The following is a 23,815-nucleotide window of genomic DNA, read 5'->3' on the forward strand; positions in this document are numbered from 1 at the left end:
TATCTTTTGGTGAAGCCCCAACTTGATTGTTTTTTTTTTTTAAATTTTTCAGGATTTTTCATAGGCATTCTACTTGAGTAAATTCAAATATTGCAAAAAATTTCGGATCAAATTTTGGTAAAAAGTACCAGCATTCAGAGTGCCGGTACTTTATACCATTAATTCAAATTTTAAACAAATTAAACGCGACAAAAATTGTGATAACCGCAATCTTTACTGTAATATTTACTGCAAAATCACTGAATCACTGTAATTAAATAAATATAACTATAAAAATTATGGTATAAACTTTTACGGTAAAAAGGAATTTTACGGTGGATGCAATCCGAGTGCCAGTAATTTTAACCAGTAATCAATTTGTTCCGGAATTTTTCACAGACTAGTTATAACCGAAATAATAAATAAATTCTTTGTTATTGACTGAATGTAAATATTATTACAGGTTTACAAAAACCAAAGATAAAGTCCTATCTCCTTGAACTGCTGACCAAGGTTTTCATTTGAAAGGTGACTAAGCTGATCGCTAAAAGTTGCTAGCGTATAATTAATTTAATTACCTGATTACTGTATATTTTTTATCATAAAAATATGCTATCTTAATAGTCTATAATGTAAAGATAATTTTCTGGTATTCAGATGTTTACTGAAATATTATGTATTAATTGTTTCCACCTGTTATGCATTTTTCTGTCATTATATCACAACACTTGCAAGCGTGGAGTGACTTGCTTATTTTCTTTAAAAATTTATTTTTTCTTACCGATTTTAAGTTTTTTAAATCTATGATGCAATAATGTAATACCAGGTTTTCATTATATCACTGTTGAAAACTGATTAATTAAAATATAATATAGAACTAAAATTGCTAAATATTTCAAAAAAACAATCGAACCTACAAAGTTTACATAGGTATTTTAAAAAGCTTTTAGCTTTAAAAGAGCTTTTAGTTTTAAAAGAACTTTTAGTTTTAAAAAAAGCTTTTATTAAAAGCTTTCTGTCATAAAAAATGTGGGACTTTAGCTAAACTAAACTACAAGCTCCAATGAGAATTAAGTTTTAATTAAATCTACAGTAAATTTCTTCGATGAAATATAAAGTTCTTTTGAATGACTGGAATTTACATTAGTTGCTGCAATACATAACATACATCTTAATACATAACATAATTAATACATAACATACATCTTTATACATAACATAATTAATACATAACATACATCTTAAAAACATTCATTTTTTTAAAACAAAATGGTTAATATAGAGCGTTCATGCTATATTAACTGAGTCACTCTAACACCTAGCAGTTTTTTTTCAATATTTTCCTGATTTTTAAAAATGAAAATAAGAGAAATGAAAAAGTTTCAATTTGACAGCTACTCTCACCAAATGATCGCACTAGATTGACTAGAATTTTACTTTGTACGATGTTTTTAGAAAAATAAATCAAGTGGTTTTCGTGTTCAGGTGTAAAGTGTATTATGTACTAATGAAACGATTGAAATCACGCTATTTTTTAAAAAAAATTAATTTATTAAGTATAATGAATCTAATTATCTGACCCATAAAGTAATTTTTTAAATATTTTGAAGTATTTTCTTATATTTTAAGGAAATATTTTAACAACAAAATGTCGTTTTCTCACGCATGAAATGGTAAAAAGGAACAACAGCCACGACTGTAGTTTTCTTCTATTAATTTGTTATCAAGATAATTTGATAGACCAAAAATTCAATGAAAAATTACTCGAGTGTTATTTTTATTAATAAGTAATGAATGTTGGGAACATATAGAACAAGTAAGAGTTAAAAATACCGTTACATTATATCTATAACCTTTAAAGAAATACCCTTTAGCAAAAGACATTTTTAAAACTCTAAGCGTTTGCTAGATAAATTAACAGAATTGTGTATATCTAGCAATTAATTAATTAAACCACACGCACAAAACCAAGTTTAAATTATTATCAAGTTACTTGTCTAGGAATTGGAAAGAAAAAAAATCTAATGTTTACATTAGTTATTAAAGATCAGTAATAAAAAAACGAAGGACTTTATCTTCATTCTTAGTATTAAAAAGTTTTAATTTAATAAAATTTTCTACACCCCACAGATATCCCTTAAGAGATTAGTTAAAAATATTTTATCTACTTATAGCTAACTCCTCATTTTCTTAAAAGAAAATTAACATGAAATAATAAAGTGTCTGATGTGGACAAACTTATAATTTAAATTAACTAACTTGTAGGAAAATTAACTATTTTGTTTATCTTTTTACAACAAAATTGACAACTAAACTTTAATTCTCTAAAAATGTGAGTTTAGTAAAAATTTAAACATTCTAAAATCTTAATAAAGGCTTAAACATTAAATAGTTTATTACTTAGCAGTTCCTAAAAAATGAAAGGTTTATATTTCTAAAAGCTTTTCAAGAAAAATCTTTATTTACATCAATTAATGCAATTAATATTCCTCTTAGTTTCGTTAAATTATAAATCCTATTATAACCAATCGATTTCTTTGAAATGAAGACTAATATTTTTTAGAAATTGACTTTACTGTATAAATCTTAAAAATTGTATAAAAAATAGTTGCTTCATTATTAAATCAAAAACTTCAATGTAATATATTAAAGAAAATGAGACATATTAGAATTAGTTCGACAAATTTTGACCTAATTTTGTAAGGTTCAAAAGACTTGCTATCAAGAGAATTACTAACTAACATATTAAGTATTGAACAAAAAAAAACAATGATAAAATAAAATAATTTTGCAATATCTTTACAGATGGTGCATTATTTTGCTAACTCAGATTTACAATAGAAAATCTCAATTTAATACTTCCATGAATAAAGAAAATGATTGCAATTTATTAGTTTATAAGTTCTCAAAATATATATAATTTTGAATAAAAGTTTTTTAATCAATATTTAATGAAGTGAAGTCTACGAAAGATCTCTTATGTTTTAAAAATAATATGCAATCAATACAATGCGATTAAAACAGATTTTTAATATAAAAAACTGAGGCAAAGTTTATATATTAAAACATTTTTAACTACTTAAAACATTCATAAGTGACTTATTTTATCATATTTCAATTAAAAAAAGCACTTGAAATTTTTATTGCTTTTAATAGTGTTCGTTTTGTTTGAGACAATTGATTTTCTTATAATAACAAGAAAAAGAAATTTACAATATTTTTTTTGGATGTTTATATCAACAATTATTAGAAACCTATTAATTATACTTATTATATGCTAAATGTACATTTAATATTAAGCTTAAAATAATAATATATTTCGGAATAACTTCGACTATTCCAACTTATTTTACTGAGTATCAAATTTAAGCAAAAAAAACAATTGCGTTATGAGTTACATTACCAATTATAAAACAAATTTCATGTTGAGTTTGGAGAACTTTATCCAATTTAGCTTATTTTCCAAGTTGGTGCGATTATCGATATTCTATTAATCAGTAGTCTAAAAGTTTCTGAATATAACGTATATTTCAAAACACGCTAATTTATCGAGAATCATTAATCAAATATTTTAATGCATTTAGGCAAAGTGAATTATTCTATAATTGCTTTAGTCGTAAGAAAAATATTTATTTATTGCTAAACTTGAAAACTAAAATAAAGGCATAATACTGTAATGTAAACAACACATCTGAATAGGGTGTATCGGAAAAAGTTAAAAACAACTTTTTTCGTAATTTCAATTTGAAATAAATGTGTCACCGTTCTTATATGTTTAAAAAATAAATTTTGCAAAATTGAAAAATAGTCAGTTCTCCCACAATGAGCCTAAAGTTTTATTTTTTAATTTGAAAAACGTAAATTTTAATTTTTTGTAATAAAATAAGCAGAAATATCAAGCAAATTTTACTTATCAAATTCAGAAGTGTAAAATAAAAAAATTTATACATGAAAAATTTTATTCAAATCTTCCATAATCCAGATGAAAACTTTAATTTTTCCCTAACAAATATGTATATTGCTAATTTTCAACCCGAACATTATGTAGGATTATTAAATAGATTCTAGTGTTCTGAATTGCGCCTATTTAAAATTTCTTCAAATGAAATTCATCGAATCACGGTGGCTCAAGGGATAGAGCACTAGCCTCCCAATGAAGTGACCGGGGTATGAATTCCAGCGATGACTGGTCGATACTAATTCAGCACCCGGCTTGCACCGACCACACTGCTGACGTGAACTATCCTCAGTGATAGACGCATCATGCGTTAAAGTCCTCTTGCCGTTAGGCTAACCAGGAGTTTGCTTGTCTTTTGGATTAGGTTCAAGAGATTAACTGGATTGAGAGATACAGAGTTGAATATAGTTGATCGTAAACTCAAAACCTGATGGGCTGTTCAACGATAGTTATAAAATAAAAAATTTAATTCATTAACATTCCATCTCAAGTGCTTTGCAGACAATTACCAGTATAAAAAATTGACCAGTATACTGAGAATTTTTTTTTAATGGCGGGCACTTGGAGCTATTGTCCATTGGCCACAGAAAGTGCCAGAACTGCTAATTCTCTTTTCGTTACCCAGTGGGCACCTGTGGCGAAGCCACCGCGGTGGAACAGCGTCGCCCACGTCACACTACCACAACCCGTTTATAGGGCGGGTCACATTCACACATTCACACACAAAGGAGAAAGGACATAGAACACAGATAGAGGGAAAGAAACATCCATGCCTTGCCCGGGATTCGAACCCAGAACCTTTCTGATGCAAGGACAGTTCCCTGCCCCCTACACAGACTGGTCGGCGTATACTGAGAAATAAGTGGATAGAATGAATTTAATGTAACGAAAACAGATAATTGAGTTGGTAATTGAGCAACGTTAAAAAATTTTGTTCTCTTTCCCCCAATGCTAAAGATAAATATGAAAACGACTGCAAATTGAAAATGTTTGTGCGTGTGTCAAAATTTAAGAAGCTTAAGTGCTTGGTTCCAAATTTAAGAAGAGGAAATTAATTCTGTATTCGTCAGAAATGAAAATCAAAAATTCTTTTCATTTGATCTTTGTTGTTTTACACTTATACTTGTAACTAACAATGTTTTTCAGCTAACTAATAATGTTTGTCGACTAACAATTTTTTTCAATTTGTTCTTTTTAAGAAAAACTGTGGAGACAAAGGTATCTGTTTATGTTGTGCTGGAGAATACTTACAAGCTATCTCAGAAATTTCCCACAGTTGGACACATTTTCTAGATTTTGCAGCGATGCTTTTGAGTTTAAAATATTTAGTCAATCATTAATGTGTTACACTGGTCACAAATACATTAGATTTTATAATGAATGTCAAAATAAATATTTTGTTCCAATTTTTTTTTTTAAAAGTTTTTTGTTAGGAACCTTCCATCTTCCCTTTAAAATACATAATATTGAATGACGAAACCTACTATTTAAATAAAATTGGTTCAATATGTTCTGAAAATTGGAAATTTTAAAAATGCTCTCTTTCTAAACTGTTTCTTTTACAGAACATAGTAAAAAAAAATTCTTTTAATCTGCAGCCTCAGCTGGAAGATTTAAAGGGAAACTTTAAAATTATTTTTTTATTTTTTAATGGCGGGCACTTGGGGGGTGTCCCATTGGCCACAGAAATACCAGAACTTCTACTCTCTTCTCGTTACCCAGTGGGCACCTGTGGCGAAGCCACGGCGGTGGAGCAACATCGCTCACGTCACACAACCACAATCCCGTTTATAGGGTGGGTCACATTCACACAATCACACGCAAAGGAGAAAGGACATAAAAGAAACATCCATGCCCTGAGCAGGATTCGAACCCGCGACCATCGGCTCCGCAGTTAGGCACGCTAACCACTCGGCCACCAGGTCGGCAATTTTAAAATTATACAAACCTTAATTCACAGTATTATTTTCGGTTTCAAAAGAAAGTAACGTTATATTTGAGCTGGAGGATAAACTTACAAGAAGCGCTTAAACAAACAAATTTAAAAATAGCAGAAAGCGATTTGACATACTTTTGGAAATGTTGAAGCCTGTTGAGCCACGATATCGTTCAAATTTTTTGCAATCTTAAACTTAATTATACGATTCATTGTTCAACTTGAAAAAAAATATAGTTCAAATTTATACGTTCTAACAAATATGCATCTTACTATGGTTCAAATTACCGATATTATGGTTAAACGTAGAATCAATTTTCATAAAAATGTACCATAAGTAATTGTATTGGATCGTGTTCTGTGCCTCGTATCTTTAAACTTTTTGTGTTTTGCATGTAGCTACATGTCATTTTACTGGTTCAGAGATATATTTAAACACATTCATAAAATGTTAAAAAGAAGAACTTAGGGAAAATGCTTACGCTATGACTAAAACTTAGTTTAAATTTAATTTAACAATATAATAAATTGACCAGCTTTTTTTATTAGTTGTATTTCACGGTATCAGATATATGCTGACTATTTCCCTGGACATAAACACTCTTGGATATAAACACAATGTCCGTATCCACACTGTCACTCACACTGTGAGAGTATTTCTTAACAAAGGTAGTTAAATTCAAATCATAGTATAATTTCAACTTTCATTGACCTATTTACTTAGGTTTTTTAAATTTGATCTCTTTATTTCACATGCTGCATCCAAATTGATGAAATGGTCACTCTGGAGTGGAAAACCAAAAAACACGTGCATCCTATACAAAGGGCGATGCAAACAATTAAGTCTAAAATATAAAGGCTAATCAAACATACAAGAATGAAACAAAAACACATAAAAACATGAGGTCACAAGCTCTATCCGAAATCGCTAATGTATGTTGCAAATTACGTGCATAAAAACGGAAAATAAACAACAATCATCTAACAACCTTTTATTAATATTATATTTCTAACACATGTTTCGACCAATGCTATAACAGGAGATTCCCAAAGAGTTTACCACACGAATATTATGCCAAAGAATATTCTTTGCGTTAGCAATCATAAGTGAATTTATTAACCATTGATAAAACGGTTATTACTCTGGGTATTTCCTCGATTGTTCATAATTCGACATAATTCGTGAAAAAGTTAACCCTCCTGGCGTCAAGCCCGTTATATCACGGGCATGATTTCTATACGAAAAGCGGCTTGCCCGTGCATGCACGGGTTCACGTTCTAGCTCTGGAGCGGCGATCACGTCTTTTTCTGAACTAGAATATTTCCTTCCCCCTCAACCTCCAACTGCTCACAAATTGAGAGGCGTATAAGCTGTCATCGTAAATCACTCACTGTTGTGCTAGAATATTTCTGTTTGAATAGATGTGAATAGTTTGCGCTCTTTTTCATGTTTGAACCCCAATCAAACTAAAAGTTTACCTTTAAAAAACAGGTTACATTTTTATTTTCTCCAACACTTTCGAAATATTGAATTTTTAAAAAAAAAACATTTATTGCTTAATTCATTATACTAAATCTTTGAATAAATAAAATCGTTTCATACTTTTAAATTTCAATTAATTTTCGAAAAAGCATTTTTCATTTTAGAGTAAATTGCAGGAAATTATTTGCTGTCTAAATACAAATGCAATATTTAATGAACTAATTAATGAATTTTTAATATTACTAATTTTCCATAGTATTTAACTAATTTATTTAAATTAGTTAATTTCTTTAAGTATTATGTTGCTTACAAAAAAATTTAAAAAAATTTTATCTGGCAAATGAAGTTAACTCTTAAAACACACTCTCCTCTTTCTGTAATGTTAAAGACTTTCTCGGCATTTTTCTAAAAATCTCATAACTCAAAACACTAGTTTTATTTGCACTTTAGTTTAATGATAAAGCATTTTCATGGATAGAGAAAAAATCAAAATTCTTTTCATTGGTAAATACATTTCTCACACATGTAAATATATAAATGCAGCATAATTCAGTAATGATAAATAACTTTAATAATAAATTCAAATTTCCTTAATAAATAATAATAAAACAATGTACAAGCTGTTAAAACTCCAAATAACTAAGTGAGTTATAATAAACTAAATATTTCTCTTCAAGTCCACATAATAAATTTAAATATTTTATTCCACTCAAATACATTTTAAATATGCATACATTTAGAGTTACATTTTAAAGAAAACGATTTTTTTTAAAAGTATAACTGATTATATTAAAAATATTTAAGTAATCGTTGTAAAAATTTCAGTAACTAAAATAAAATATTAAAATCATTGCACATTTATATATTTTAATTGTTGGAACACTTGCAAACAAGATTTTTTTTCTTTCAAAAAGATGTTTTATTTTTAATTAAATTCATCATTAACTTGATTGAAAGTACAATTTTTTCTATAATATCACTCGAAATCCAAATAAAAGTGTGTGTAAACTCAAGGGTGTAAGCTCGAGTTGTGTTGTAATTATCATGTTTGTAAATATTCATAAAACCTGGAAAGTAATGACGCTTCGGCGCATTGAATATTCGATAGTCTTAAAAATCCCTTTTTTTACGATCCGGAATTGAAGGGTTGTTGAATGCATTTTTGATAAAAAATAAAATCTTGGTAACAAATATCAAGTGCATCGAAATGACATTACTTTCAGATCTCCCTAATATTTCATGAATTTAAAAGTTCTTCAATCCAGATGGGNGCTGATAGGTAGTCTGAGGTATCTGGTACCAAGCGTTCACCAACTGGTCCTGCAATTCCCTCGCATTGTGAGGGGAGAGCGTGGCAGCACGAATTTGGTTTTCCAAGTAGGACCACAAATGCTCTATTGGATTAAGGTCAGGCAAATTTGGGGGCCAAGACTTGACTTGAGAGTCACTAGAATGTTCCTCGAACCAATCCATGACAAATCGACCCTTATGACCTTTTCCCCCACACTGTCGCATGGAGATAAATACTATGTACGTATCCATACTGTCACTTGCACTGTGTGTGTATTTTTTTCAACAATGGTAACGAAATTCAAATCATGGTATAATTTCAACTTTTATTAACCTATTTACTTAGGATTTTTTTTTTAAATTCAATCACTTTATTGCACATTCTGCAACCAGGTTGATTAAGTAGTCACTCTGGAGTGGAAGACCGAAAAACGCGTACATCCTATACTGAGGGCGATGCAAGCAATTAAGTCTAAAATGAAAGGGCAAAGCAAGCATACAAGAATAAAAAAAACACATAGAAACATGAGCTCACAAGTGCTATCCGAAGTCACTTAAGTATGTTGCAAATTACATGTATAAAATAGGAAAATCAACAACAATCATCTAATAACATTTTATTAATATTATATTTCTAACCCATGTTTCGACCAATACTATAACAGGAGATTCTCAAAGAGTTTACCGCACGTTAGCAACAATATGTTTCTACGTGAATTTATTAACCATTGATAAAATGGTTGTTATTCTGGGTATTTTTTCTCCAGGTCATAATTCGACTTAATTCTTGGAAAAGTTACGACATAAAAAGTTACGATGAAAAGGCTACGACTACCCGTCTACATTTTCTAGTAGTTTTGAAAATTGCGCTTTTTATCGCTACATTTGGCGACTTAATAAAGTTTAAGATAGCATTTAATTGGAATATTCTAAGCTAGAATATAACATTTTTACAAAATAATTGTAAAATATAAATCAATATTAACTTCTTACAATTGTTACTTTTTACTGAATATTTTTCTTACTTGTAAGCTTGCTCTGCCCTTCGAATTTGAAAACGAATTTTTATTCACCTATTAGAATTATACCATTTTTTCATTGTTTATCGCTCAGAATACATTGAGCATTGTTCACGAAACTATAATTACTATCATTTTTTTAAGTAACTACAATTTCTGTTACACAAACCAAGTATGAAACAACAAATTAAAAATTCTTACCAGACATTATTCCTAAATAATAATTAATAAATTTTATTTAAAGTAAATATTAAAATATATATTACTGTAAATTTCAAAAATAACTTCTTTCCTTGTGTTTTTTTCTCAATTATGTAACAGTTTTTTACCTTGTCTCTTACTTATGCCTCTGCTCTTAGGTATTAATCATGTAACGTGGTCGCTGTCAACAGGTTAACATCGTAAAATACTATCGTTATATCCTGTCTTTATTAGATAATAATGTCTCTTGTTCTCCAGTGTTGTTTTGGGTAATAATAGTTCTTTCAATCTGGTCTAAATTATCTAAAAATAAATTTAGTTCTCGACTCTGAATCGGGTAACATAGTCTCTTGTGCTCGAATTTGTATCGCGTAATAAAGTGTTTCATTTTTTGCCCATTGTCTTTGCCTCGGGTCTTGATTCGGGTAATAATGGTCATTTCACTCTGGTCTAAATCGTCTAATAATGTTTTTCGATCTCGGATTTTATTCGGGTAATATTTTCTCTCGTACTCGAATCTCAATCGAGCAATAAAGTATTTTGTCCTCTGGTCTTAATTGGTTAATTTCGTCCACTGGTCTAAAGCGGGGAATATTTATTGCACTCGAGTCTCAATCTTTCCCCCTTGCCTCTTAGCTTCTGTCCTAAGGTATTAATCATGTTAAGTGGCCACTGCCACTGCGTCGCTATCGTAAAATACAATCGCTCTCTTGCGTCTTTATTGAATAATAATGTCTCTTGTCCTCGGATGCCAATTTGAGTAATAACTCTGATCTGAATCGTCTAATAATGTTTATCATTTTCGGGTTTTATTTGGGTAATGATGTCTCTTGTACTCGAATCTCAATCTCGTAATAAAGTATTTTGTACTCTGTTCTTAATCGGGTAATAATGCAGTTCGTCTACTGGTCTAAAGCGGGTAGTAATAATTATTGCTCTCGTGTCTCAATCGTGCAATAATATTTATTTTCTCTGGGTCTCAACCAGGTAATATCTCTCTTTTTGGCAAATCTCAGCCAGATGGGTTTTTTTCTTGTCCTCATGTTTCATTAGGTAATAACATCTCTTGCAATCAGGTTTTATTTGGGTAGTAATGTCTCATCTTCTGGTCTTAATCGGGTAATAATTATCCTCTGATATCGATCGGGAAATAATTCTTTTTTTCTGTAATCTCAATTAGGTAATTTGTCTAATGAATTTGGGTCTCAGTTAGGCAATTTGTGTCTTATCCTTAAATTTGAATCGCGTAATTTTATCTCAGGTCACAATTGTGTAATTACTTCTCTTGTCCTTGTGTCTCAATTGAGTAATTTTGACTCCTCATCAGGTCTCGATAGGTTAATAACATCTCTTGTCCTTGAGTATGAAATGGGTAATTTGTCTCCTGTCTTCAATTCTGAATCAGGTAATTTCATCTCTTGTCTTCTAGTCTTAATTACGTAATTATCTCACCTGTCATTGTATCTCAATAGGGAAATTCTGTCTCTTGTCAGTGAGTCTCAATAACATTTCATGTTCTTGAGTTCTAATTGAACAATAATGCCATTATTTTGTCACAATCTGGTAATAACGTCTTTTGTTTTAGATCTTGATACCATAATAACATCTGTTGTTCTCGGGTTTCTTTTGGGTAAAAGAGTCACTTGTCTTTGAGTCATAATCGTAAATAACGTTTCCCGTCCTCTTGTCATCATCGGTAAAAAATTCATTTTTCCCTCTTGCCTAAATCAGGGGAAAAGATCTCTTATCGTAGTATCTTAATCAAGTAATAACGCCTCTTGTCCTTGGGTTTAAATTAGATAATAATGTCCTTAGTCTTTGAGTCACAATCGGGTAATTGCGCATCATGTCCTTCTTGAGAAGTTGAAAATGAATTTTGCCCTCTTGTCTAAATCAGAATATAATATCTCTTATCATTGGATATCAATCAAGTAATTACGTCTCTTGTCTTTGTAGGTTAATAACATCTCTTGTCTTTGGGTTAAAATTGGACAATAAGTAGAGTAATAACATCTCTTATCCCTGGGTTTAAATTGGATAATACTGTCCTTAGTCTTTGAGTCACAATCTGGTAATAACGCATTTTGCCCTCAGGTCTTAATGGGATAATAATATCTCTTGTTCTTGGGTCTTGATAAGATAATAACATGTCTTATTATTGGAAGCAATTCGAGAGCAGAATAGAATACCGTGTTAGCGCTAACAAACACCACCAAAAAGTTTAAATTTCATCAATGTCCTCTGGAAACCACTCCACATCCGTTAAAATCCATCTCATCCAAGTCTCATCATCGTCATAATCATGTTTACAGCAGCAGCATAAAGAGACGAAAAAACGTCGAATAGTTTTAAGAAGTTTCATGTTTGCAAAAAATCTCCAGTAAAATGCTCGAATTAAAATCAAGTTTACTCCTCGAAATCAACTTTGCAAATGACAAAAAAGTAAAATATCTAATTATAAATGCTTCTTTAAACAATATAATTAAGTTGTTAAAAGAAGAATTATGTATTATTATTAAAAAGGACATTATTAAGATTCCTTTAAACAAATCATTGTTGTAAAATTTATGTAAGTACATATAATTCATAAAAGTTAAAAATAAATAAAATTTAAAAAAAAATTCTAATTTAAAAAATAGAGCAATTTAAGTTACTCGAGGCAAAATTTTGAAATTTTCAATTTAGAAATTTTCATTCGGATTTATGTGTGTATTGTACACTAAAATATGGTACGAATACAAAACAAAATGTAAAAAAATATTTTTTTAGAAATAATGGGGGACGGGAATTGATAAAAATATATCAAAAACTGATCTCTTTACAAAATGACATAGCTTTGTTGAAATATTCTTTCATTATTTTTTGCTTATTAATACTCATAAAAACTCAATTTACAGAATAATCTACGCATTAGATATAATAAGATATTTTGCGGCAAATATAGAAACGTATTTGGCAAAAAAAGCCAAAAATTATAATTAGTTACTCTTATTTTAGCTGTTAAATATAAAATAGCAGTTTAATTAATTAGTCTGAAATCTATTTCCTAGACATAAGAGTAAGAAACATTCATGAACAATTTCAAGTAATTTAATCTAAAATACTTCGAGAGGCATTTAAAATGAAGGAAAATAACATAAAATTAGTTTTGAGGAAAAGAACAGAAAACACATAATTATCAATGTAATAACAAAAATAAATGAATTTTTAAATCATAACTTCTGTTTTATTTATAACAAAAAGCAAATGGTTTAAAAAAAAGACATAGTTTTGTCTTATATTTTAAAAAAATAATAATAATAATGTTTTAGTCAAATTCGGATTAAAAAAGGTAGTCGGGTACCTTAAAGTTGCGACCTCCAAAAAATATTTCATTTAAAACTAGAAAACAAAACCACAATAAATCTATGTAAATCAATAAATAAGCACCCGGTCAATGTATACAAAGTATACGAAGTATACAAGGTGTCCCGTAAATGCTACTACAAACTTATAAAGTACGTAGGGCATATCATATCAATCCTATACCTATCAATCTATGACCGGAAATATTAATATCGCTTCCCCATTATAAAAGAATTGTTCATGTATCTTATATGTTTCTAATAATTATTGTCTAAAGTTTCATTTAAATGGACGTATAATAAAATATACAGAACATAATATAAAGAATAGTTTACAGAAATAACTGTTTTATCTTAAATTAAGGATTTATTGAGTTTCTAAGCTAGTCGCCACAGATGTAAAATAATGGAACGTGAATGGAATCTAATTTAAAAAATAATAAAAAAAAACTGGATGAAATGATGTTTTTAAAAGAGTTTTTAAGAGCTAGCACTTAATACAACTATTTAATTGAGTTTTTTTTTAATTTCCTTAAAATACTGAGACTTCCTACCTGTTTTTTTAAACTCATGGCTTTAATTAAAACTCTTTTTTATGCGGGCTTGTTTCTTTCCGCTCAGCTTTTTATGTAAGTTTCATTATTAAGAAACAAGATTTCTCAAACATCAATGGAGTACTTAATAACGTCACTTATTTGCTTTACTCTACACACTTTACTACCAACAAACGCCATGTTGAGATCTGTAATGAATCATTATTGCGACGTGTAATATTTACTATATTGTTACACTGTTTTTACGTAAATAGTAAGAGTGCACTATTTATTCGATAAAATACACTGACATTTTTCCTTTTATCAATTGTAAACGGGTTTTAATGAATCTTAAACTCTTCCACCTATACTTGATACCAAATAGCCCATTTTTTGCAGCTATATAATTTTCTTTTCAATTTATCACTTTTAATTTTTCTTTTTTGTACTTAACTAAAAGAAAACTTTTAAACTAACAACTGAGATTCTCCTTCCTTTCTCACAACTGTTGTATCTTATCTTCTTTCTTTTATTTGATTATCTTGTTCAAACATTGTTTTTGATCAATTTACCGATTTTCTTATACTCATTGTAAATTATCAATTTACAATTGAATCTCTCTCTGTTTCAACACTAAGTAAAAAAATTCATGATAGAACTGAAATTATAGTACGTCTGCTTTTATAACAATATTAATAACCCTTTTACTTTTTTAACTTTATTTATGTGTAGAAAAATTTCATTCTTTCTTCACTCGATAGATAAAGAATATTTCAATATTTATTTTTTGTTTATCTGCATGTACCTTACATTTCGAAAAAAAATTTCATGTCCCTTACATCGAATGACTCTTATTCTTCCTATTTCTATTTAAAGAAGTTTCTATTCAAAGGGACACCAAAAAATACTCCCTTACATTGGGGTTGTCTTTAAATTAGAGGCGTCTATTAAGGGAAAAGCTACTATAGAGGCGTTATATATACTTTCGTTCTTGTTAAAATAACTATTTATTTTTTTCCTTAAAAACAAACAGACGAAACTTTTTAGCACCACCAACAATGCTTATTAGTAGTCCTTTCTTACTGTTCTTACACCACTTATGATATTCAATACATTGCTAGTAAATGTATTACATACTAGTTTTTTTCCACCTTTAAACAGATAACGAGATTGAATTAAAGTTTTNACGATTTTTACATAAATATAATATTATTATAATGTCTCTCTAACATGTATTTATAGAGATTTCGTACTATGAGATTATATTTTAGTATAAAAAACGAAAATAAAAAAAATTAATCAAAGTTCTTAAATTGAAAAAATCGGGAAAAATTTAAAATTGGCATTTTGTCATTTAAAATATGTCACAAAGAAAAAATTTCATGTTTAATATTTTTTCTTGCTTTTTTAGGGTGTAAAAAAGAAGAAAATTGATGTAGAACTAGCATGCCCCCCCCCAAAAAAAACATTTAATTTTTGTTTGGCCGCCTAATTTGCGTTTATTTGTAGAATTGCTCATATCGTCGCTTTGAAACTAACCGTAGTAAATCGAAAAATGAGATATTTGGGTCATTTTGTGTAAAAAGAAAATCACCCTTTTAGAGAAACAAAGTGTTATCTTCATAGTTCCATAAAATTAATTTAGAGAGCAGATAAATCGTTATCGCATTGGCGCGATTAGCATTAGCGCGGAAAGTTAGAAATTGCTCTCCTGAAAAACTTGCTTTTTTGAGTTACCACGGTTTAGTTTCAAAGCGACGATATGAGCAATTCTACAAATAAACGCCAATTTTTATACTAAAATATAATATTATAGTATGAAATCTCTATAAATACATTTTAGAGAGTATAATAATATTATATTTATGTAAAAATCGTTTTATCTGAATAAATGGCTCAGATTTATCTGAGTATGTCAGAAAGAGTATGTCACATTTAAAGTATGTCACAAAGAAAAAATTTCATGTTCACGATTTTTTCTTGCCTTTTTAGGGTGTAAAAAAGAAGAAAATTCATGTAGAAATAGTGTGCCCCCCAAAATTTTTTTAATTTTTTTTTTGGCCGCCTAATTGGCGTTTACTTGTAGAATTGCTTATACTATATACTTTCGTTCTTGTTAAAATAACTATTTATTTTTCACCTTAAAAACAAACAGACAAAACTTTTTAGCACCACCAACAATGTTTATTAGCAGTCCTTTCAATGTTCTTACTGTTCTTACACCACTTATGATATTCAATACATTGCTGGTCAATACATTACATACTAGTTTTTTTCCACCTTTAAACAGATAACGAGATTGAATTAAAGTTTTATAACTTGTACCCAATTGTCCAATTCTTACCACTGCTTTTTTTATAATTATCTGCTTTATTTCCCTTTATTTTATTTATTATTTCACTAAATTAAGGAAAAACAATTGTTTTCATTATTTTTTGAATAAACCCTAATTATTTGTCTTTTTAAAAATAAACTGCAAAAGTATTAAAGATCACTGGCAACAGAAAAGGTTGATATTGACCTAAATTATTACTTTTTCTTGAAATACCATTTCAGGCATTACCAAATTATTCTTTCAAAATTAAAGGGCACCACAGGTCACAGAAGATCTAAATATAAAACGTGGTGATAAAAATTTTCATGTTAATCACCACCCCATATTCACTTTTGTTCCCCAAAAGCTACATATCATGCTTAATAAATACATATTTTCAACTTCGATATTCTTATTACCATTTCCTCATTTTGATTACAATTATTTTATACTTATTTTTTAAAGAATAAATTTAATGTTTCCTAGATTTTATGTTGAAATATGGGTTCAAAACCACAAATCCTAAATTTGACTAGGTCAAAACATTATGTAAAATTCTAAAATTTTGTATAAACCTAATTAGAGAGGTCAAATATTTTTTTTATTATTTTAAAATGAATTCTGTAGTGTTTACTATATTTTGAGAACCAAATCAAAAGATCAAAGAATCAAACTCATTGGTAGTTTTTTAATAGGCTAGAATTTTAAGTTATTAAGGGGTCTAGGGGGTTTTAAACGCCTTAATTTGATGAAAATGCATCATCTTTTTCGAAAGACTGTCACTGGGACAAAAATTAAGCTACAGATTTGATTCTTGGTACACTGAATACTTCATTATTTAAGAACAGAGATAAAAAAAATCATTACATGAAATAGTTTTTAATATAAATAGGTTTGTAATTGGATAAAATGTCGTTATTTTCTTTTACTGTATGCCACCGTCCGTAAGATAACTATACAACAAAATGACTTATTTGCCTCGTTATGGTCTTAAATTGTTCATAACAATCTATTTTACAGAATGAATTAAGGAATTTAAAATATTTCAAATATTGCTATTTTTTAAACACAAATGTTTTAAATTTTTCAAAAAATTTCAAAAAAAGTAAATTTTTTTGAAAAATTTATTAATTAAATATTATTGGATTTGCAAAATATTAATTCATTCTGTAGATATTACTTATAAATATGTGTATACAAAATTTTAAGGCAATCGGAAGAAAAGTTTTTTCAAAATCTTACGGACGGTGGCTGAAAAACACTTTTGAGAAAATCCACTTTAAAGTTTTGAAATGCAGTAAAATATAAGTAAAAGTATATTATTAAATATATTTTCACAAAACACTTAAATTAAGTTATACTTAATAACTTCTTTATAAATAGTAAGCTCCTATTAAAGTTGGCATAAGAACATTTAGCTTTATTGACTCGTAGAAATGTAAATTATTTATCGTCGAATATGCAAGCCAGTAATTTTTTATATTTGTATTCATTTAAAATAAGTTCAAAATATCAGAAACATTTTAATTGTGTTTCAGATATGTCCAAGAAAATAAATAAAATACAAATTGCTTGATTTAAATTACATATATAAAATTTTGAATAATTCTAAACATTTTTCAAATATTACAGTTATGTCGAATACTGAAATAGAGAAGAATGTTTTTTTTTAAAAAATTACAATTATTAAAAAAAATTTTAGTATGCTCCTGGATCATAAATATTTCCTTCCTTTCTTTTAATTTTTTCATTTTTTAGTTTTTCACTAAGTCTTTTTGTTCGTCTTCCCTCTAAACTTGCCATCAAAGCTCGCTTTTCAGCAGTTTTAACTCTTAGTTTGTCTGCTTTTTGTGCATAGTTTTCATAAGCGCCAACTTTTAAGCCAAGACTCTCCAAAGTTGCTTTTCGTCCTATTTTGCCATCATTAAATGTGATGACAGCATCATAAGCAGAAAACAATAAAAACAAATAACAACAGTCAATAAAACAAGATAATTCAAGAAAAAAGTCGAGAATGAAAGAATAGCAAGCGATCGTTTTTGAATGTTTACAAAACACGCTGATCTTGTCGAGATGAGTTTAGTTGTCAATTTTTTTCAACCAAAAAACTTAATTAAATATTATTTAAAACATTTAAGGAAATAATTGCGTTAAAATAAAAAATTCAATCTAACAACCATCCTGTTTCATCTCATGACAGTTAGTTTCGGTTTCCAATCTAAATTTTGACAATGACATCTTTTACAATTTTCCTCATAACTTCTGAACCCAGCCACATAGAAACGTAAATGGGTGTCAAAATAATCAGAATCGCCCATATATTAATATATATTTTTTTCAAAAAATCGATTTTTTTCAAGGTTAAAAACCCCTAAAAAAAAAGCTAAAAAAAATGCTAAACGTTTTAAAAAGTTTCCATTATAAAAAAATAGTACAACTGACTTCTGGTCGATAAAAAAAAATTTCTAATTTTTCCCTATAGTGTTGTCTGAATTAAAACTACTGCTCTGCGCCTTTTTATTTTAATTCGTAAGAGATTTACGTCATCCGAACGCAATAGAGGGGACTCATTTGCTAAAAAAAGAAATAGCAATAAAAGTTACATTGATTAAATAAAAAATAATTTCATAGTCACTCACAAAAGCTTAAGCTTGGTATTACTTCTAAATGTTCCATTGCCTATGCTTGTTATTCTATTGCTGGTCAAGTATCTATAAAAAAAGAAAACTATAATACACATATGCATTTTTTGGCATTAAAATGATAAATTTAACGAAACTCTGTCACATTTTTTCAACAATTTTCTTTTACTATCAAGAACATACTTTTTTTTATTTAGCTAAGAAATATTTCACTTCAACTAAGAAATATTTAATTTTTAAAAATAAGAAAAATTTAAAATTGAATTTAGCTATATATCCAGTTCATAATAACTTTATATTGGTTATTTAAAAAAAAATCAGCATGCACACCTAAAAAATATACAGAATGAAGAAAATTGAAGATAATTCTCTCCTGAGAAAAGATATAAGCCACACAAAGAATAGGAAATAAAATCCGTAACTCACCTTAGTATGTTGTAGAAATTGCAACTGCGTGACGTTTCTATGTATGGTAGACAATGCAACATCTTCAAAATATCACTCTTACACTATTCTTAGTTGTTTGTGTTCTTTTGGTGCTCTTTATCATAGATTTTTTTAGCATATTATATCTTTCATATCAATTTACGATTTAGAATGTGGTGTATTAATAAACGAGATAATACGAGAGACTATACTCGTAGTACTAACTTTTAAGCATTGTTTTTAGTAGAATTCTATGTTTCACCGTTATAAAATATTTCAATATTGTTGATATTTTTTTAAAAAAGAGAGTTAACAAATAAAAACAGATTCCTGCTAAAAATGATAGTTATTTATGAATTGATGAATAAATAATAGTATTGGTAAAAAATAGTAGTTATTGGAAAATTCTTTGCATTCATGTTATGAAGAAAATGATAAAAGAATTTTTAAAAAAACAGCTGGTGATTTCTTTTAAAAATTCAACAATTATTAAATTAAAAAAAACACTTTTAAAATATAAATTATATTAAGGAAAACATTTTAAAATATTGATCAAATAATACAAATTAACTTGATTGAAATTTACTTAGGGGTTAGAATTTCTAATTTGTATGACATGAACACAGTGAACACTGATTAGGTTGAAATTTTTATAGATTTAAAAGTTTATTTCAAGCCATGATTTTCAAAGATGAAACCCCTGTTTCTGATAAATAAGACCAGATCAAATAGAAATTACCCTTTGTTTAGGTTTTGCGTTTCAAATAATATTATTCCGAATGAAAAAAATTGATTAAAGGATGTTACATTACCAACACAAGCAATACCTTTCGAAATAGCAAATATGCTATTGAAATTTCATTCATTTTATGAATTTTGATGAAAAAGTATATGAAAAAGTAAATCCCATATACGCTCGTTATTTAACGCAGGAATAGCCGAACTATATCTGATAATCTGCATGGAAATAAATTGAAAAAATGAATTTCTTATTTAATTTTAAATCCTTGCTTTGAATTTTATTTGAATCTGCATGGAATACAATTTTTATTAAATATCTTCAGCCTTGCTGATACGTAGACGCCTTCATTTATGTCGTTGTTGTTAAAACTAAATGTAATTTCTGTTCAAAACAATGTTTCTTTTTTTAGTTAAATAGGAATTAAATTTTAAACTTACAGTTTTTTCAAGTTCGACAGATTTCCCAATGCCCCGGGCTTCAATAAAGTTACTTCTGACGATGTCAACAACCTACAAATTAAATAGAAATATGATAAATTATCAGGTGCAAAATTTCGAGTACATTTTAAATTTTTTCCCAAATTAATATATAAAAATTTTTAAAATGTGTATTAATTTCTTTTTATGTTACTTTGAGATTTTGTAAAGATTTAAAATCTTTTCTAAACTTTTAAAAATAAAGCGTTATTTAAATTGTGTGTCATACTTTAAAAAGCAAGGAATTTTTCTTTCTCCTTCAGAATAATTAAACTAGATATTAAAAATAATTTTGAGTTATTTTAAATGGATAGGAATACTTTTTCCCATACGCAATCATTTATCGATGAATCTAGCAGATTTTCTTATGCATTATTATTTGAAGGTTTGTCCATAGGCCATCTTATAAACAATATCATCGTCAGCGAATCTAACAAGCTCTGTTTTATGCAATTATACGCCAGTTAGACAGGCAAAACCTTTTATAAGCAATATCAGTTTCGCCTTCCATTGAGGTGACCAGGTTCGATTCCTAGCAGTGGCTGGTTAATACGAATTCTGCTGCCAACTGCGCGTCAACCATAGATAGGGAAGTAAAATATCTTTAGTGATAGATGGATCAAAGGTTAAAATCTCCTTACCGCCTGCTAACCGTAAGAGGTTTTAGTGTTTTTCCTCTCAATGTAACGCAAATGCGGGTTAGTTCCATGAAACAGTCCTCCTCGAAAACTAATTTGTCTCAATACTCAATCCAGGAATTCCCTTGTCTTCTTGGTTGGGCTCAAAAATACAAGTCTACGGAGTTAAATTTTGACAGTCGTAAACTCAGATTGGGTCGTCTATTCAACACCAGTTATGAAATAAATTATCGCTATGAAATGAACTATTTTTCTGTTTTTCTGACGAGAAAACGCCTCTCGTATGTTGATGACTTTAGTTACAAATGTTACTATTTCAAACAGGATATAAACTATTTAAAGTAGGAGTGTTTTCATATTTTAAATATTTAGAACAAGTTAAGACTCAGTTGGCAGGAAAAGTATTAAAATCCCTTTGAAGTGTATATTTTCTTGTTTCCATAGAGGTAGACATCACCAGAATCTAAGATGGGAAGAATTCTTTTGTTAAACAGACAGTTGCAAACTGTTTTTAAAAACTTGTCTAAACTCATTTAATAGTAATAGGAGCAAAGCTTTTTTCAAAGCAATCATTAGCTAGTGATTATTTACCGGTAAGTCCGACAGACTCTAATAGAGGAAATGATGTTGTTGCAAGAAAATGACTACGGAGATTATAATTTTTCACCAAACACTTTGAACTTTTTACTACGTATCAAAACTGGTACTACCAAGGAAAAGATAGCTGGCTTCTTAGAACTAACCGTAAGCAATTTATAAAAAAAAAATTTATTTGTTACTGGCTATAAGCAATTGTTTTAAAGGTTAATAGATTAATATACATCAATACTACTGAGCCGTGATAGCTCAGGGGTTAAGGCTACGAGCTGTCATTGTAAAGAGCTGGGGTTAGATCTCCAAATGTGGCTTGCAACCCACCCAGTTTCAGTTAGATGGGTACCAACTTGTCTGGGAAGTAAAATTTCGTGGGTCTCGAAACAGTGGAGTTTATCCTCTATGAACCTCCGGGCTCACAACTTTACTTTTAAGACCTTTCAGGAATAATATCTGATAGCTGTACGAAATAAAAACCGTGATCGAGTTAAAAACCTGGTGTTTCAGGTAATTGCATATAGAAACTTTAGTTGCGATCGTTTTATTTGAAAAAGAACTTTTCTAAGTGGCTTTATTTGGCGTGGAAAGAAAATTTTTATTTATTTTTAATTGAATTCTCTTGCCTACGACGACAACAACAATTTAATTCCCTTAAATATTGTTTTTGATGAAATTTATTGTGATTAGAATAAAAAGTACTAATTATATTTTGTCTTAATAACACTGCAAGAAATCAATCTTAAAAATATTATGTTTTAAATACAAGTATCATAGCCTTGAGTTAAAAGTTTACTCGAAACAGGTATGTGATTTTTAACTGTAGCTTTAAGTTTTCTTTTTACATTTAACTTGAAACTTTTATACTTACAAAGTGTCAAGATTTGAAAGCTCCGGAAAATCGGACTTTCTAATAAGGTGAAGTTTATTTCCGGATAAATCTCTGCAATATAATCAAGACATAAGCTTATAAACAAATATTAAAAAGGAAGAATTAAAAAAAACAATAATTTGCATTTTTTAACAATAGTATTGGTAAAGATTATTGGTTTTGCAATGAAGTTTTCATTTCAACGTTGTTCTTACAACTTGTATTAAGAAAAATAAAAAACCTGCGATTTTGGTAACAAATGATAAAAGTCAAAGTTTAAGTTTACAAATTAAATATTTTGGTAGTTAAACTTGATTATGCTTTATTAATAATTCAGTTTTTCGTTTTATTTACTTTACACTGCTCAGTTGTAATTCTTTTATCGGCAACAGCATGTTGAACTGAAAATCAACTTATAACCTTTTTTAAACTCCCTTAAAAAAGCGTTTTTAATCCTTGTCCCATAGTGATTAAAAGCATTTTTCTTTACTGTAACAGTTGTGCCACTCTTCTTGAAAAATTTAATTCATCCATGTGAAACCATAGTATTATGAATTTCTAGTATCCTAGTAAACCATGGTATCATATCTTCAACATTGGTAAATTGTAAATACTAATATGGTTCAAGTTTGCACTGCACTAAGGCTTCAATAAATTTATACGATATAGTAATTCAACGTGATGCTGAGTGACGTCAAACAGTGAGTAGGTTTCTTGCATCAAATAATATGCTTAACCTATTTCAATGAACACTCGTGAAACTAAAATGCAAAATATTAACATGGTATTTTATTATTATTTTTTAATATAGTATAATTTCTGCTATATAAGTTTATAATGAGCATCGTTTTTAAAGCTTAGTTGGTTATGCGCAATTGGGTACTTGTAAACTAATCACATGGTTTCGTCTTATCTCGTGGTTGTGCATGGCGTATTAACGGTTAGCTTAATAAGGCTTGGGTTTATTATCACCCTAAATCGATTTGAGTAACACATTTTATTGGATACTTGGATGCCTGCCAGCAACGTCACATCAGATGGGTGTGTCATACTTGATTGGCTGACCCACGCCTGACGTCGATTGAAAGTATCAAAAGGATTTTATATCGCTTTTACTTTACTCAGCGCATAATTTTATGAAAAAGTTTAAAAAAATTAGTTTATAAGCAAAATTACTACAATTGATCATAACATATGATCAACGTTTAAACCTAAAAAGCAAAATTGCAATAATTACAAAATTTTAGGTGGGAAATTGGAACATCACATTCAGTGTACATTAGAATAGGTAAAAAAATGGTATTGAAACACCTTTTAAAATGGTATCTAAGTTTGAATGTTTTTGCTATTTTTAGTTACTGTAAAATAAAAG

General features: G+C 28.7%; 1 protein-coding gene across 4 annotated transcripts in view; it reads right to left on the bottom strand.

The window, feature by feature from the left end:
• Positions 1–23,815, bottom strand: part of LOC107453006 (relaxin receptor 2) — a 189,367-nt gene that overhangs the window by 29,350 nt on the left and 136,202 nt on the right. For all 4 annotated transcript variants that reach the window (XM_043048232.2, XM_071182793.1, XM_071182789.1 and 1 more), the window contains 3 exons: positions 22,444–22,515; positions 20,305–20,376; positions 18,697–18,768 (listed from right to left, as the gene is read on the bottom strand). In XM_043048232.2, coding sequence (XP_042904166.1) covers positions 18,697–18,768; positions 20,305–20,376; positions 22,444–22,515 — 216 coding nt within the window. The remainder of the gene's footprint in view (positions 1–18,696; positions 18,769–20,304; positions 20,377–22,443; positions 22,516–23,815) is intronic.

The sequence above is a fragment of the Parasteatoda tepidariorum genome, chromosome 1 (assembly GCF_043381705.1).
Source record: "Parasteatoda tepidariorum isolate YZ-2023 chromosome 1, CAS_Ptep_4.0, whole genome shotgun sequence".
Classification (NCBI taxonomy): domain Eukaryota; kingdom Metazoa; phylum Arthropoda; class Arachnida; order Araneae; family Theridiidae; genus Parasteatoda; species Parasteatoda tepidariorum.